This window comes from Bombina bombina, chromosome 12, assembly GCF_027579735.1.
Source record: "Bombina bombina isolate aBomBom1 chromosome 12, aBomBom1.pri, whole genome shotgun sequence".
Classification (NCBI taxonomy): Eukaryota; Metazoa; Chordata; class Amphibia; order Anura; family Bombinatoridae; genus Bombina; species Bombina bombina.
The window spans coordinates 102129592-102145865 of record NC_069510.1 but is presented as its reverse complement, the minus strand read 5'-3'; the positions used below and the strand labels follow the sequence as shown (position 1 = coordinate 102145865).

The window sequence follows — 16274 nt, the reverse complement described above, 5'->3', positions numbered from 1 at the left end:
CACAACACAAAGGACCAGCACCTGTGGGTGGATTTGAATTCTCGACCTTTGGTTTCCCAGCTAGGTGTGCTAACTACTAAGTTATACCAGAGGGACTGGAAGTGACCATCAGACCAATTACCTCTATACATTGAGCCACTGATGGGAGTACAGCAGACCGCAGAGAGGCAAGAGGAAAGAATTTCGGATTTTCTGACCTCTGTCAAAAAAAATTACATAGAAAGGGAATCTATTATGGTCCCTAAGAAAACTACCCTTGTAGCTAGAACAAGAAAACTCTTTCCAAAAGCACTGCCAAGAGAGCACCCAGAACCACAAACTGAGAATGTTTGTCTATAAAGGCAAATTCCAGGAGCTCAAAATGATCCCTGTGGATGGGAACATGAAGATACATATCCTTCAGGACTATGGTCGTCAAGAACTGACCTCTTTGGCCAAAGGAAGAATGGAATGAATGAATTCCATTTTGAAAGATGATACCCTAATCTACTTGTTGAGACACCTAAGGTCTAGAATTGGTCCAAAAGTTCCCTTGTTTTTGGGAACCAAGAACAGAGTGAAATAGAACCCTAGGCTCTGTTCCCTTACTGGAACTGGAACTATCACTCCCAGGAAGGAAAGGTCCTGAACACAGTTCAAAAATGCCCCTATTTCTTATCTGGACTGCAGATAAACTTGAGAGGTGTAAATATTTGAATTTAATTCTGAAACCCTGAGATACTATGTCCACAGCCCGAGGATCTGGGACATCTCATATCCAAGCCTGATAAAAGAGGGCACGATTGCCCCCACTTGAACCGATCCCGGACCGGGGAAAACCCTTCATGCTGACTTAGACTTAGCTGCAGGTTTCTTTGAATGCTTCCACCTTTTCCAAAACTGATTGGGTTTCCAAGAAGATTTTCTTTTGAAAATACGAAAGGAATTAAACTTACTCTGACGTCTTTAAGGTCTGTTCTTCTCGTATAGTGGTAGAAAAGACCCCTTTCCACCCGAAAAATGTGAAATTACTTCTGCCAAACCAGGCCCATACAAAACTCACCCTTGAAAGGAAACGTCAAAAACGTATAATTATAGGTAACATCAGCTGACCAAGATTTTAGCTACAACACCCTGTGAGCTAAGACAGAGAAGTCGGATATCTTGACTCCCAATCTAAAACTTGCATGGGAGCATCAGGAAAAAAATGAATTGGCTAGTTTGAGAGCCTCAATCCTGCTGAATCTCCTCCAAAAGAGACTTTAGCAAGATTGAATCACACCAATAAGATGCTGCACTTGACACAGTGGCAATACAACCTGCAGGTTGCTACTGAAGACCTTAAAGAACATACATCTTTTTCAAATAAGCTTCCAGCTTTTTCCTTAAAAAAGCAGCTATCCTCCATAGGGATAGTAGTTCTCTTAGCCGGAGTAGAAACGGCCCCTTCTACTTTAGGCACTGTGCGCCATTAATCTTTAATGGAGTCAGTAACAGGAAACATCTTTATAAAGACAGGAGACGGGGGAAAAGGGATCTCTTGCTTCTCCCATTCCTGCGAAAAAACTCAGTCACACGGACTGGAATAGGAAAAAACTTCCACAGAGGAAGGAACATCATAGTATCTATTAAGTTTACTAGATATCTTAGGGTTGACAGCGCCAGGCGTATCGGAGTCGTCCAAAGTAGCTAAAACCTCCTTAACAATACACAAAGGTATTCAAGCTTACATCTTAAGTTTAACTTCTTCAGCATCAGACGAAGGAATTAAACTGAGATTTCACCCTCAGAGGCTACCAACATATCCTCCTCATCAGACGTATGAGGGGGAACAAACAGTGTAGCAGTAGGCGGAACAGAAACCTTTCCCTTTAACATAGGAAAAGCAGATAATGCCGCAGATACCACAGAAGATATCTGTGCAGCAAAATCTACAGGCAAATATATGCCTCCAGGCGACTGAGAGGAACCGCAGGGCACTGCATGTGATATCATTAAGGCTTGGGACGTTTAAGGAGAAAACTGTGGCATTGTCTAAACAGCATCATCCTAAGAGACATTGGGCTCAGTAGACAACAAACTAACTCTACATACAAGAGTTGTAGTTAAGCATGCAGCACAGAATTGTATAGGTAAACAATTTGTGCCCAAATGAATACCAGTATAATTAGAAAAACACAAAGACCTCCATGCCCATAACCAAAATAAAATGACAATACATTTTTTTTTATTGTAAAATATAAATTTATTAAGTACTGTCACTTTAATATTTGATGAAAGAGTCTAGTACTCTGATAGTTAAATAAACAAATTAGAGCTCCGACAGCTCAGCCTGACTGAGATGACTAAACCTGCTTTCAATAAGGAAATGACCAAGCACAGACGGCAGAAAATTCTCCTACCAATCCCTTACATACAGAGAAATTCTGCATCAGAAAGACACAGCTCCGCTAAAGAATTGAAGCGGAGAAACGGGTCACATGACTCACCGACGAGAAACTGCGGTCAAAATACAAGCACGCGTTTCTCTCTCTGCAAGGATTGCAGCGTCCTCCCCACCATGAAGAGTCGCCTCCTCCTTAATGGTGGAAGACCAAGAACATAACGTTCTGCAAAATAGTCCTCAGCCCCTCTGTTATTGGGGCAGCATGGAGATACCTAAGTGAAATGTGAAAAAAATACATTCACACGGTCTGATATATACATAGAAAATGCACTCAGCAGACATTTTCTCTAACAGCACACAGAGGGTCCGCTCTAAGCGTGTCTAGACCACACCTCTGCATGGCAGTTAACATCTAGCTTTCATACTGAATCAGAAAGCAAGATACAAAATAAGCAGCTATCATAGCTAAACACAGCCCACATAAAGTAAAATACTTTAGCCCAAACAGGAGTTAATAACACCTAGTCTCTAGCCACAATAAAAGTGCCTGCTCCCTGTCAGAAAAATATCCTCTCTAAAGGATATACAAGTCCCTTAAAGTGCAGACAAACTTCTTAAGTGCCCATCTCCAAACCTAGAAGACAAAAAGGCACTTACCTGCAATCTAGCTATCAGGCAGGACGAAAGCTTACAAGGTATGAGAGGACACATGCTCCTCACAGGGACCTGTAGAGAAAGAAAGAACAGAGTAAACCTTCTCTGGCTTTCTATACTAGGGCAGAAAAATGTTAGGAAAACGCAGCAAGGCCCACCTCACAAGTTCCTAACTGCTTTAAAGCCACCACTACCCTACTGAAGAGATTAACGTGGACTACGGCTAGACCCAAAAAATCTTGCTTGTAGCGAAAGAAATCCAATTTTCTTCAGACACCAAAACTTCACCTCCTACATTGACAAAGGCAAAGGGAATGACCGGGGACTGTGGAAAGGGGAGTGATACTTAACAGCTTTGCTGTGGTGCTCTTTGCCTCCTCCTGCTGGCCAGGAGTGATATTCCCACTAGTAATTGATGACGTTGTGGACTCTCCATATCTTAGGAAAGAAATATATATTAAAACTAGTAAGTAATCGGAGAGGCTTTAAAGCTGATATATATATATATATATATATATATATATTAGCACCATTATTTATGTTTCTTGATATTGGCAACTAAATACTTCCTTTATTGCATTTCTGCAGAACATGCATGGAGTTGATCTCCTTACCTTGAGTTCCTGCAGCTGGTCGGGTTCATACAGCTGAGCGGATACAGCTTGTGCCAGGAATGCATCAAGCTCGTGCCTGAGCAGTATCCTGCCCCCTGGCCACTGCATCATGTACCTGTACAAATAAAGACAATGTTACTCCTTCTCAAAGAAACTGAGGCCTGAAGAAGTCCCAGGTAGAATAATCTTTTCATCAACTAATCATACAGCACATCAGCTCACCTCAACACGCAGCACATTAACAAGAGGTGTGTGGGTACGTTGGCTGGGTTTAGCATGCTGGGTGTATCTGATTTCATACAAGCTAGGAAGGCTCTCATCCTGCGGTTCTTGTCCTCTACAGCTTTACCCAACCATAGCTTCTTGAGGTTAGGACAAGTCCACTCTCGAAAGGTCAAGGCAGACACCAGCTCAGGAGTCTGCGGCGACTTCCCTTTATAAGCCGACCACTCCTTGACGATCACTGGTGGGACTTGGAAAGAAAATGGAGACACCAGGAACATTATGTATATAGTATGCAAATCCTGTCATAGAGCACTATTGCTACTGTACAATATGTCTGCTATTCAGTATTTGTTGGTGCAGTTTACAAGTATTACTCTTCTTTCTACAACTAACTTGAAGTGTTTGCACTTATAATTAGAGTTAAAGCATGACATGATAACTTTATATAACGCAGTGCCCTAACAATTAACTGTGCCAACACGGCTTTTATTCAGTGTCACTGCCCTAATTTGAATTACTGATTACTGCCTGCCCGCTAAACATGGAAGGCTCAAGAAAACAAAATACAGGTAAGCCCCCAAAACATTGCACTACATTACTTATTACGTTATGTGTCCTCTCAGCAGCTCTTCCATTTCATCCAAGCCCAAATAAATAAAATGGCTGAAATCCAACGCCACAGAGGCAATAAAAGAGCAGGATAGCAACACAAAGAGTCGTATGGCAGATTAACATGATTTTATATACTGCAAAATTTATTATAAAAGTTTCAGTTTAAGCTGTAGGTTAGTGCATGCCATGTATTAAAAAACGTGCACTAACTTTTAAAAAACATAAAGTAAAACATATATACATTAATAGTATACTATTAATATAAACGGAAATCAGGAGCTCTTACCATCCACAGGAAGGCGTCTGCGCATGGCTAGTCTCTCTAGCCTCCTCTGAGTCTCTGCCAGGCTGAAGAGGACCCCATACACGTACTGGCGAGCTGGTCGAAACAGGATAGCAGCAGGGGGAAGGTCTGTGTTGCATTCATCCTCAATGCAAACGGGCAGTTTGATCTCACCCTATGATTGCAACAGAAACCGTAAAGATATGTCATCGATCTTCCCTCAGATTACATGATCCAAGACACTATAGAAATCATGCTCAATAGATAAACAACATGTGTACCTTAGTGAGAACATGGTAGATGTACGGATACATGAGACCGCGGCGATGTCTGTGCTCTGCTACTCTGAGCACCTCAGGGGCCACAGGAGGCAGAGGCGGCGTAGTTATATCCATGTGATTGCGAGTTGCCATGGACAACAGAGAAGGGATCTGTGTTTCTGTATGTCCCATGTTGTGGGCAGCGTCACCACTTCCCCCTTGTTGACCCCACCCCTGAGACATCTTCTCACCTGAGTGTTCTTCCCAGCCAGACTTATGCTGACGAGAGTCCGTCACATGACTGTCAATAAGAAAAAAGTGTAACTTAATGTATGCCAGGCTTGTAAGATAAAGCATAAGCCCCTCTAGTACAACAGCTACTGATTACCAGTAGAGTCAGAACTACTACAGCATCTTTCATGTTTTCATAAACACAAACTTTTTTTTCTTTTTAAAGAACTTGTGCAGTCAGAAAATGCCTCTCTAAGGTATGTAAGGCTAATAAAATGACAATATGATAATAAAATGGCGGCTTGGAGGTTTGACCCTGGAGGTCATCATGTCAGGTTAAGGGAATAATATGCTTTAGTTGACATAACAGGTAAGGAGGGGTAAGAAATATAAAACACAATGTGCACATTTCTGAAGACTGAGCTAGATAACATTAACAAGCAACACAGACAGGTTAAAAAATGTATCCTACTTGGATGTGGAGCCATTCTGATCTTCATCAGATGAAGAGGATGGAGAAGACTCTTGGCCAGACGAAGGGGAAGGCTTTAATGTCAGATGATTAGGAAACTTTGCAGCAGAGTTATCAAAAGGCAGAGACCAGCCAGATAATCCTCCTCCCCCCTTTAGCAAATTCTCATCATGAAAATGGGGCAGGTCACCCAGGTGGTGGGGAGTAAACAAAAAGCCAGAGTTAGGTCCTGGAGGGAAATGGTGCTGGTACTGCATTTTTGGTGGCATCTGGTGTCCAAACTGAGGATGAAACAAGAAAGAGGATGTGACTGATGAGTGTCACAAAAACACATGATTAATGGAGAAATTGGAGATTTCTAACAAAGCAAATTTAACCAGGGAGCCGGCAACAGCTAAAATTATTATAAAAGGCAAGAAAATACTTTCACCTCCTTGCATGCAATGTCTGGAAACGTAACAAAAAGTCAAATAAATAACACATTTATGAATGCACATGGGCACTTTTGTAAGACAACACAGTTAGCCGTACTTACCATGGGCTTTCCAACATGTATGCCCCCCATCTGGTTGTGAGGAAGAGGACCCACTCCGTACTGACTGGGCCCATACCCTGTGACTGGAAGAAAGAAGCCTGGGATTAGCGTAACCACAGGCAATACAGTTGTAAGACAAGTGTCTAGAGGACATATTCTGATCAATGAGGCCTGTCAATTGGCCAAGCAAAATGACTGGTATCTGTACAAAAGTATTGTTTGTTTGTTTTTTAAAAACAAATTGACAAAGGGTGTCGTAAATTGAAATATTGATTACAAATAGAAAATAAATTCTCACAAACACATTTTCAAAGAGCAGTTCATTGGTGATAACTTAAATTATGCTTACCTGATAATTTTCTTTTCTTCAGATGGAAAGAGTCCACAGCTGCATTCATTACTTATGGAATTCAGAACCTGGCCACCAGGAGGAGGCAAAGACACCCCAGCCAAAGGCTTAAATACTCCTCCCACTTCCCTCATCCCCCAGTTATTCTGCCGAGGAACAAGGAACAGTAGAAGAAATATCAGGGTGAAAAAGGTGCCAGAAGAACAAAAATAACAGACGCCCCACACAAAAAATACAGGCGGGGAGCTGTGGACTCTTTCCATTTGAAGAAAAGAAAATTATCAGGTAAGCATAATTTAAGTTTTTCTTCATAAATGGAAAGAGTCCACAGCTGCATTCATTACTTTTGGGAAAACAATACCCAAGCTATAGAGGACACTGAATGCAAAAACGGGAGGGTACAAAAGACGGCCCATTCTGAGGGCACCAGGCCTGAAAACCCCTACTTAACAAAATCCCGCTTTGTCCGAAGCCAAGACATACTTTCAAAAAAAAAAAGAGGAAAAGGCCCAAGACACTGACCTGCAGATAGTCCACAGCTTTACTAGAGACCGCAGGAACTAGACTCGACTGAGTCAACAGCCTCCAAGAGACACCATCGCCCAGCAGTCTCCAAACAACACACCCCTTACTAAAGAAAGGGAACAAACCACCATATTCTTCCACAAAGAAGAAAAGGCACAGAGAAAACATGATTGTACTTGTAAAGCGCGGCTAATCCCCCTTAAGGGACTCAAGGCGCTGCTCATTTTATCAACCTCGAAAGGAGGAAAGGCTGAGTAGACTTCGCCGGAGATCAAATTTGCAACCCTCAGTTTGCTACAGTGCAGAGTAGCCACGGTGCATTAGTATGCTGAGCTAGCTGTCCAGCTAGCATAAGGAACTCCACAAAAAAAAAAACCTAAAAAGGGCACAAACACAGAGCAAAAAAAAACAGAGAAACCGTGTCAGGCTAACAGAGACCCAACCAGTCTCAAAGAAACAAGGGGAGGCAACGTCCAGACCCCAGAAATACAGAAACCACGGGATAAGGCCAGGGGTCTGAAAACAGAGAGAGGATCTTCCAATAACACAGTGCAACCGCACTCTAGAAAGCAACTAAAGACGAAGATCCCCAAGTCGCAAAAGGTAGCTCAGAATACCGAAATTTTCAGAAACAAAACCTCGTGCAGCAAGCTCAGATAGGTCTGACGAACAACACCTGAAGCAAAAACACTGCACGATGCAGTCATCTAAAAATGGCTCTGAAACTTAAATCCTTGCAGGGCAAGTAGAAAGCAGCTGAAGATAGAATCCTATAGATTGTTAATTATCCACTAACCAGCGGATGGAGAAGGAGAAACCTCAAAGAGGCTTACCGTACCTCAAATGCTCCGAGGACGAAATAGCAGAGCAACAGATCTCAGATCCTGCTCCAACACTGGACCAGCCCAAGCAACAGACATGTCCGATAGACAGGGGGGACAGAAAGACCCCAACCACAAGCCCCCAGGGAATGGAAGAAAAAGGGGGGACTCACCCACCCCAACAGAGCTCAGGTGACAACCCAATCCGCTCCTCCAAAATAAGGCACTCCCAAGGAGAACCCCTTAGGACCTAGAACAGAGAAAAGTGCAATAGATCCGTAGGAAGACCTGTCACAACTCTCCTAGACAGTCTCTACGTAGAGAGATCAATTTCCAACAGGTGGAACAGAGCCCACAGAAATAAGCCACCTGATACAACCTCCTACACACAGGGCAGGACAATGACCCTCCAGAGAGAGAAAACCCCAGCTCATAAGGAAGACAAACTATCCTATCAAAAGGGAAGGGCACAGATAAGAACAGCATACATGTCCACAAGACATGAAGCCATAGTATGATCAAAATACGGACTAAATGCAAAAATAATCCAGACACCACTGTTGACCCAACAGAGAAAAAACTCCCCATGAAAAGGAGCACACTCCATCCGAAGGACAAGTCAGGCCTTAAAGTTTATAACCAATACCCGAAGGTGGATGTGAACTCTGGCCTTCCTGCTTGCAAGCCCATGAGCTAGCCCCTATGTCGCAACATAGGGTCCCTGAAAAAACTGGGTCGTCCCGAACCAGTCCACAGGATCATAAGTCTCCAGACATCCAAGAAGGATCCAAGACAAGAACCCGGGACCCAGAATCATCCTAGAACGAACGACACCCCCAGGGAACACAAGATACCCCGTCTGAAGCAATCAGACCTCACAGGGGACTCACTCATAATTTCCAGCCCAAAGGGAAGAGAACACCCTTAGCCGGAGGTCTACACCGCCCCAATGAGGTGCTAGGCCACGACAAAGTCACACAATTTCTCTAGAGCCCAAAGGCCCCAAGGGCAACAAAAGGGAAATGAGAACAAGAACAGAGTCACCCGAAAGAGAGAGTAGAAAGGAAAGGCGAGTCTCCACATTACTTTCAGATTAATGTTCCAGAGGACCACACCCAAGGGAGAAGAATACAAAACATCCCAAACCCAGGCAGCAGAAGGAAGACAGAGCCTCACGGCCTTCACTACCTAATTAAGCGGCCAAAGCCGCCAGAAAAACCGGACTAAGTCCAGAAAGTCTCGACTCAAAGGAAGAGAACCTCTAAAAGGAACAAGTCCTAAAAGGACACTTCCAAAGAGACCATGAAAGGCCAAACCGTAAGAACGGCGGTATGAAGGATCTAAATCCTCCAAGCCTCCAACCCACAACGGAACACTCTAGATCCCTGAAAGATCGGAAACGACTGAGCATGTCGTCATGGATCTCAACGGAGTCCCGGCCCACTAGCTTGAAAGGTGAATGAGGGCTGAACCAATCCCCCATGCCCCTAAGCAACCACGGACCCTCAAGTCCTCTCAGGATGCTAGCGCTGTGGAATCTGTTGGCGCTCTACAAATAACCGATAATAATAATAATAATGCTAGTTGAAGCTTGTAAAATAAAACAAGTAAACAGCACAAATCATATTGTGATCACTAGGCGCCCTCACCGGACCAACCGGACATAAAAAGGCACCACGTGCCTGAACTAGGCCTCAAAGACAGAAGGATTTGTACCCAGTCAGGACCAGCCTGAAACCAAGGGCCCCAGCACTGTCAAGGCCACATAGAGTCTCCCCCGAGATGGAGAGATAAAGAACAGTCAGACAGACTTTTGTAAACAGTGCGACCACAAAAATGCGAGTATCAATTACAGAGAAGAAACTTCCCGAAGGAAACATCACACCACAACCTGAGCTTTAGACCAAATAAAAATCATCTTCACCGGATGAAAATAAAAGATAAGGCAACCTGTAGGTTATCGCCCAGGAAGAATGAACAGACCCGCAGGACCAGCCCAACAGGGGTTCGAGACTTCCAAGCTCAGACCTGGAAAAGGATACACAAATAACAAAGACTATAAGAAGATTACTTCATCCCCTTATGTCTAGGTATGCAAGCCAGTCGAAAAGTAAGACTGAGAATCCAGCAACGCCAAAAACGTGCCTTAGTAGAAAAGGAAGGCGCGCCAGTCTATAACGAAAGGCGCAACATACCTCCGCCGGAAACACCGGCCCCGAAGGTTGACCCCCTGAGGCCTCAGGGGCAGTCGCTCCCCCGGAGGAATGAACTGGACCAGGCGATCCCACACCTGACGAGCCCCGGTTAACAAAACATGGACAATATCGTAAGCACACTCCAGGGAGGTGCAGATGCGCCAGCGCCAAAGATATGGCCATGCGGAACCGTGTCGTAACCTCCGGTGGAAACAGACCACACTCCCTAAAAGGATAAGTAGCGTTTGGATTACCTGCATGCGTAGTAAGAGTTGGTGGTAGGGAACTCGTCGTGTGACAAATAGAATCCCCAGAGGCGGATTGCTCAGTGGGCACCCAATTCCCCGATCCCGAGGAACAGAGCACTTTAAAAAACGGCATTTAGAACATAACTGATGGGCATGTATCACCCGGGCCAATTCATATTCTTCGCAAGAAGTAAAATCTGAATCAGAGACATCAGTCTCCAAAAAAATCAGAATCTTCCATAACTGGGACACTGCCACCTCCAGAGAACCAGACACTAGCGGACCAGGATTTCTCTGTCGCCACACGGTCAGGTAAGCAGAAATGGAGTCACAAGGGAAACCATGCAGTCCATGCAAAAGCGTGCCCGACCGAAAAGACCACGTTACTAGACATAGGCCGTTATGTTCCAAAATAGCCATGAGCCGAAGCAACACTACACAGCAGCAGACAGAATCACATAACAAACATGATTATTACCCCCCTGTTCAATAATCCCCCTCAGGAGATATTAACCCTTGATTCCTAGATACAAAAAAAAAGCCTCACTGAGACCCTATGTTAAAGTTATCCCCAAAAGGTAAAGCCCTTCTTAGATAAACAGTTGTAATTACAATACATCCATGATGAAAGTAAAATGAAACGATCTTACCGGAATCTACGCCGTGGAACAGGAACACGGCCCTACAAGTGTGATAGATAGTAGCGTCGCTTCTGCCATGGACTTGAGAGAAAAAAGCAGGCAGCGAAACTCGTCAACGCTGATTGCTTGTGGAACTGTTAATATGAGCCGGGATGGTTTCGCAGAAAGACTCTCCCTGCATCTCCGGACTCTAACTTTCACCCATGCTCTCACTGAGAGGTTGACAGGACTACTAAAAACTCCAGTCCCATGCCGAAGAGTATTACCCTCCATAAGAGACCATCAAAAACTTCTGACACTTCTCTACCAACCTCCTGGGACAGAAGGCAAATAATGACTGGGGGATGAGGGAAGTAGGAGGAGTATTTTACCGCTTCAGAAAAATCATGTCTAGACAAGACTAGGAATTCAATCTTCAAGCAGTCAGCTTCAGAGAATCCAGATTTGGATGGTGGAATGGACCCTCAATTAGAAGGTCCTTCCTCAGAGGTAACCTCCAGGGTGTAAGAGATGACATCTTCACCAGATCCGCAAACCAGATCCTGGGAGGCCAGGCAGGAGCTATTAAAATCATGGACGCTCTCCCCTGCTTGTTACCAGCAATGACTCGTGGAAGGAGAGCAAACGGAGGAAACAGGTATGCTAGGCCGAAATCCCAAGGAACCGCCAGAGCATCTATCAGGGCGGCCTGATGATCTTGACCTTGAACCGTACCTTGGAAGCTTGGCTTCGGAACCCCCCACCTGAGGGTTATCCTGGAGAACACTTCTGGATGGAAAGCCCACTGCAGATGCGCCAGCGCCAAAGATATGGCCATGAGGAACCGTGTTGTAACCTCCGGTGGAAACAGACCACACTCCCTAAAAGGATAAGTAGCGTTTGGATTACCTGCATGCATAGTAAGAGTTGGTGGTAGGGAACTCGTCGTGTGAGAAATAGAATCCCCAGAGGCGGATTGCTCAGTGGGCACCCAATTCCCCGATCCCGAGGAACAGAGCACTTTAAAAAACGTCATTCGGAACATAACTGATGGGCATGTATCACCCGGGCCAATTCATATTCTTCGCAAGAAGTAAAATCTGAATCAGAGACATCAGTCTCCAAAAAAATCAGAATCTTCCATAACTGGGACACTGCCACCTCCAGAGAACCAGACACTAGCGGACCAGGATTTCTCTTTCGCCACACGGTCAGGTAAGCAGAAATGGAGTCACAAGGGAAACCATGCAGTCCATGCAAAAGCGTGCCCCACCGAAAAGACCACGTTACTAGACATAGGCCGTTATGTTCCAAAATAGCCATGAGCCGAAGCAACACTACACAGTAGCAGACAGAATCACATAAGAAACATGATTATAACCCCCCCGTTCAATAATCCCCCTCAGGAGATATTAACCCTTGATTCCTAGATACAAAAAAAAGCCTCACTGAGACCCTATGTTAAAGTTATCCCCAAAAGGTAAAGCCCCTCTTAGATAAACAGTTGTAATTACAATACATCCATGATGAAAGTAAAATTAAACAATCTTACCGGAATCTACGCCGTGGAACAGGAACGCGGCCCTACAAGTGTGACAGATAGTAGCGTCGCTTCTGCCATGGACTTGAGAGAAAAAAGCAGGCAGCGAAACTCGTCAACGCTGATTGCTTGTGGAACTGTTAATATGAGCCGGGATGGTTTCGCAGAAAGACTCTCCCTGCATCTCCGGACTCTAACTTTCACCCATGCTCTCACTGAGAGGTTGACAGGACTACTTAAAACTCCAGTCCCATGCCGAAGAGTACTACCCTCCATAAGAGACTATCAAAAACTTCTGACACTTCTCTACCAACCTCCTGGGACAGAAGGCAAATAATGACTGGGGGATGAGGGAAGTAGGAGGAGTATTTAAGCCTTTGGCTGGGGTGTCTTTGCCTCCTCCTGGTGACCAGGTTCTGAATTCCCAAAAGTAATGAATGCTGCTGTGGACTCTTACCATTTATGAAGAAAAATGTATAAGGGGATCAGGAAAACATTTCATTGTATTTGTTTAAAAAAAAAAAAAAAAAAAAAAAAAAAAGAAGAAACATTTCATATTAATTTGCTTCTCAGATGTTTTTTTCCCTTTATCTGATGTAACATTTAAATATGCATATACCAACATCTAAACATATCTCAATCTTCATTGTTAGTCTCTATAAAATAGTATTCAAATGTCAACAATTGTTCTATATAAACACTCTAATGGTAGAATGAATGTCAAGGCGAAATTTGTTTTTGAATGTTAAAATTCCAACATTTACCCACCTCAGGTATTTATTTAATGGTACAGCCAATTGTGAGAACGTTCATCACAAAACATCATAAAATTGTGTGATGGCTGTTGCACTACTCACAAAGCTCTCCAGATCACTACTCAATGGAATATAAGAGAATAACAAGATTATTACAGCTACACAAGTACGATTCACACTGCCCAACACTAATATTTTTGCTAGTTCTCTGCTTGTGAACTGAATTGTGTCTATTAAAATAAAAATTATTATCATTTTAAAACAATGACAGTCATTCTCCAAAAAATAAATAAATATCTCAGTGTCGTAAGGCAGGGCTCGAGAAACCCAGGAGCCACTGGCTCCTAGAATTTTACTCCTGGCTCCTAACTTTTTAGGTCATTCACCATAGATCTATATAGAGATACCTGTCTGGCTCCTAAAAGTATGTATGGCTACTAAATATTCTTACTGGCTCCTAAATTTTAAACAGATTTGTCAACCCCTGTTTTAAGGAGTCACCCTTAAACAACACACAACAAATTTGTCAATAAGGTTGGGTAATTTACAATTGTCATATCTTGGACAAACATGTGACAGGACTGTCCCAACACAAGGTATAAGAGCTGTAGCTGAGGGGTGGCTTGCAGGTGACACTCACCTACAAAAGGAGATTGGTTCATAGGAGGTGGGCGATGCTTGGTTGCTGCTGAGTAATATTCCACAGCTTTCTTGAAACGCTCTATCTTATCTTCTGTCCTGGACTAAAGAGCAACAAGAGCAGAAGAGCTTTCACAAAGACAACAACAAGAACGCATATAAAGACTATCATATATGGTCATCTCTCATACACCAATTGATGCAAAAAAACAATTTGTGCCACACATCTTAAAAGCCAGATCATGGTTGTTGAGCTAGCGGACTACTTGCCACACTACAGGTCAGAGGCAGAGAACACGTGATGAGCAATGCAGAGAGCAGGGGTATAGATAAAGATGTGTGTGAGTTATATACAAATGCATGGTATGGGAAGAAGGGGCAGCATATAGATTTGTAATATATTAACCACGTCAACTGCAACATACTGCTTACCTGAGAGTGTCTGAAGATCTCCTTGCCCACTACATCCAGGTTGGAGGAATCCTTAATAGACCCCACGTATTCTGAGACTGCTTTTATTACCACGTCACATGGGGGTAAAACCAACTGGTGAGCACGCACCTGGCAGGAAATGGCAGACAAGTAGATACCAAAGCGATTAGATAGTTTACTGTTAGAGCATTCATACAACATCTCTCACACTGGTTTATATTCTGTTGGCAAATCCACACAGGCCTGCAAGCAACAGCCATCACATCTAATTACTTGTTAATAATTCAGAATTAAAAACAACATAACACTGGAAGTAATGGTTTGTGGTACATTTGAATTAAGTGCCTGTTACAGAAAAATGTTCCCAAAGATCTAGTATTTTATGATGCATTAAGGTACCATAGATATTTTCTATTAAAAGAAATGTCTCTAGCGCTCATGCTGAGTGAAGAGAAAGCAAGGGGCAGCAGCATCCTTATGGAGGTCAAAATAAGCTGTCGTGCAAGGAACGTTTGTGATAAATACAACATACTCTGACCCTGCACAAAACAACACACACATTATATATACACACACACTATACACACACATACACACAGACATATATATATATATATATATATATATACACACACACACACAATTAAACCAGAAGGATCAAACACTCTTAAAGGGACGGTATACACCAATTTTCATATAACTGAATGTAATAGACAATACTATAAAGAATAAGATGCACAGATTCTGATATAAAAATCCAGTATAAAACAGTTTAAAAGCTTACTTAGAAGCTCTCAGTTTAGCTCTGTTGAAAAGGTAGCTGGAACACCCACTGCAAGTGGGAAATAAGACACTCCCCCCCTCCCCTGCATATGAAAATACTCTTTACACAAACAGGAGCAAGCTGGAGGAGGAATACATCAGTATTCTTTTAAAACTTTGGGGCTAGTTTAGGATTCTGAAAATCAGAGCAATGTTATTCAAAAATAAGCAAAACTATACATTTTTAAAAAATAAAAATAATTATGCTTAATTGATAAATTTCTTTCTTTCAGGACATAGAGAGTCCACAACGGCCAGCAGGAGGAAGAGGCAAAGAGCATCCCAGCAAAGCTGTTAAGTGTAACTTCCCTTACCCATAATCCCCAGTCATTCAGCCGAAGGAAAATGGAAAAAAAGAAAACATAAGGGTGAAAAGGTGCCTGAGGTTTATTTAAAAAAACTGCAGAATTATAATTTAAAAAAAGGGCGGTGTCGTGGACTCTCCATGCCCAGAAAGAGAAACTTATCAGGTAAGCATACATTTTGTTTTCTTTCCTATGACATGAAGAGTCCACAACGTCATTCCAATTACTAGTGGGAATCAATACCCAAGCTAGAGGACACGGAATGAACAGGGAGGGAGAACAAGGCAGGAGGACCTAAACAGAAGGCACCATTGCTTGAAGAACTTTTCTCCCAAAAGACACTGCAGCCGAAGTAAAAGTATCAAATTTGTAGAATTTGGAAAAAGTATGCAATGAGGACCAAGTGGCTGCCTTGTAAATCTGTTCAACAGAAGCTTCATTTTTGAAAGGCCAAGAAGAATATACAGTCCTAGTGGAATGAGCCGTAATTCTCTCAGGAGGCTGCTGTCCAGCAGTCTTATAAGCAAAACAAATTATACTTCTTAACCAGAGGGAAAGAGTAGTAGAAGTGGCCTTCTGACCCTTACGCTTTCCAGAGAAAACAACAAACAGGGCAGAAGATTGCCGAAAATCTTTAGTAGCTTGTAAGTAAAATTTTAGAGCACGCACAACATCCAAGTTATGCAAAAAGACGTTCCTTATGAGAAGGATTAGGACAAAAAGAAGGAACAACAATTTCATGATTAATGTTTCGATCCGACACCACCTTAGG

The 16274-nt window shown here is 43.1% G+C and overlaps 1 protein-coding gene across 1 annotated transcript in view; it reads right to left on the bottom strand.

Moving 5' to 3' along the window:
* The window catches only part of FAM120C (family with sequence similarity 120C), a 214320-nt gene that overhangs the window by 36342 nt on the left and 161704 nt on the right, over window positions 1-16274 (bottom strand). The window contains exons 4-11 of the mRNA XM_053695997.1: window positions 14376-14504; window positions 13945-14047; window positions 6252-6334; window positions 5717-5997; window positions 5035-5314; window positions 4757-4928; window positions 3856-4105; window positions 3634-3748 (exon numbers count right to left, since the gene is read on the bottom strand). Of these exons, the coding sequence (XP_053551972.1) occupies window positions 3634-3748; window positions 3856-4105; window positions 4757-4928; window positions 5035-5314; window positions 5717-5997; window positions 6252-6334; window positions 13945-14047; window positions 14376-14504 (1413 nt within the window). The remainder of the gene's footprint in view (window positions 1-3633; window positions 3749-3855; window positions 4106-4756; window positions 4929-5034; window positions 5315-5716; window positions 5998-6251; window positions 6335-13944; window positions 14048-14375; window positions 14505-16274) is intronic.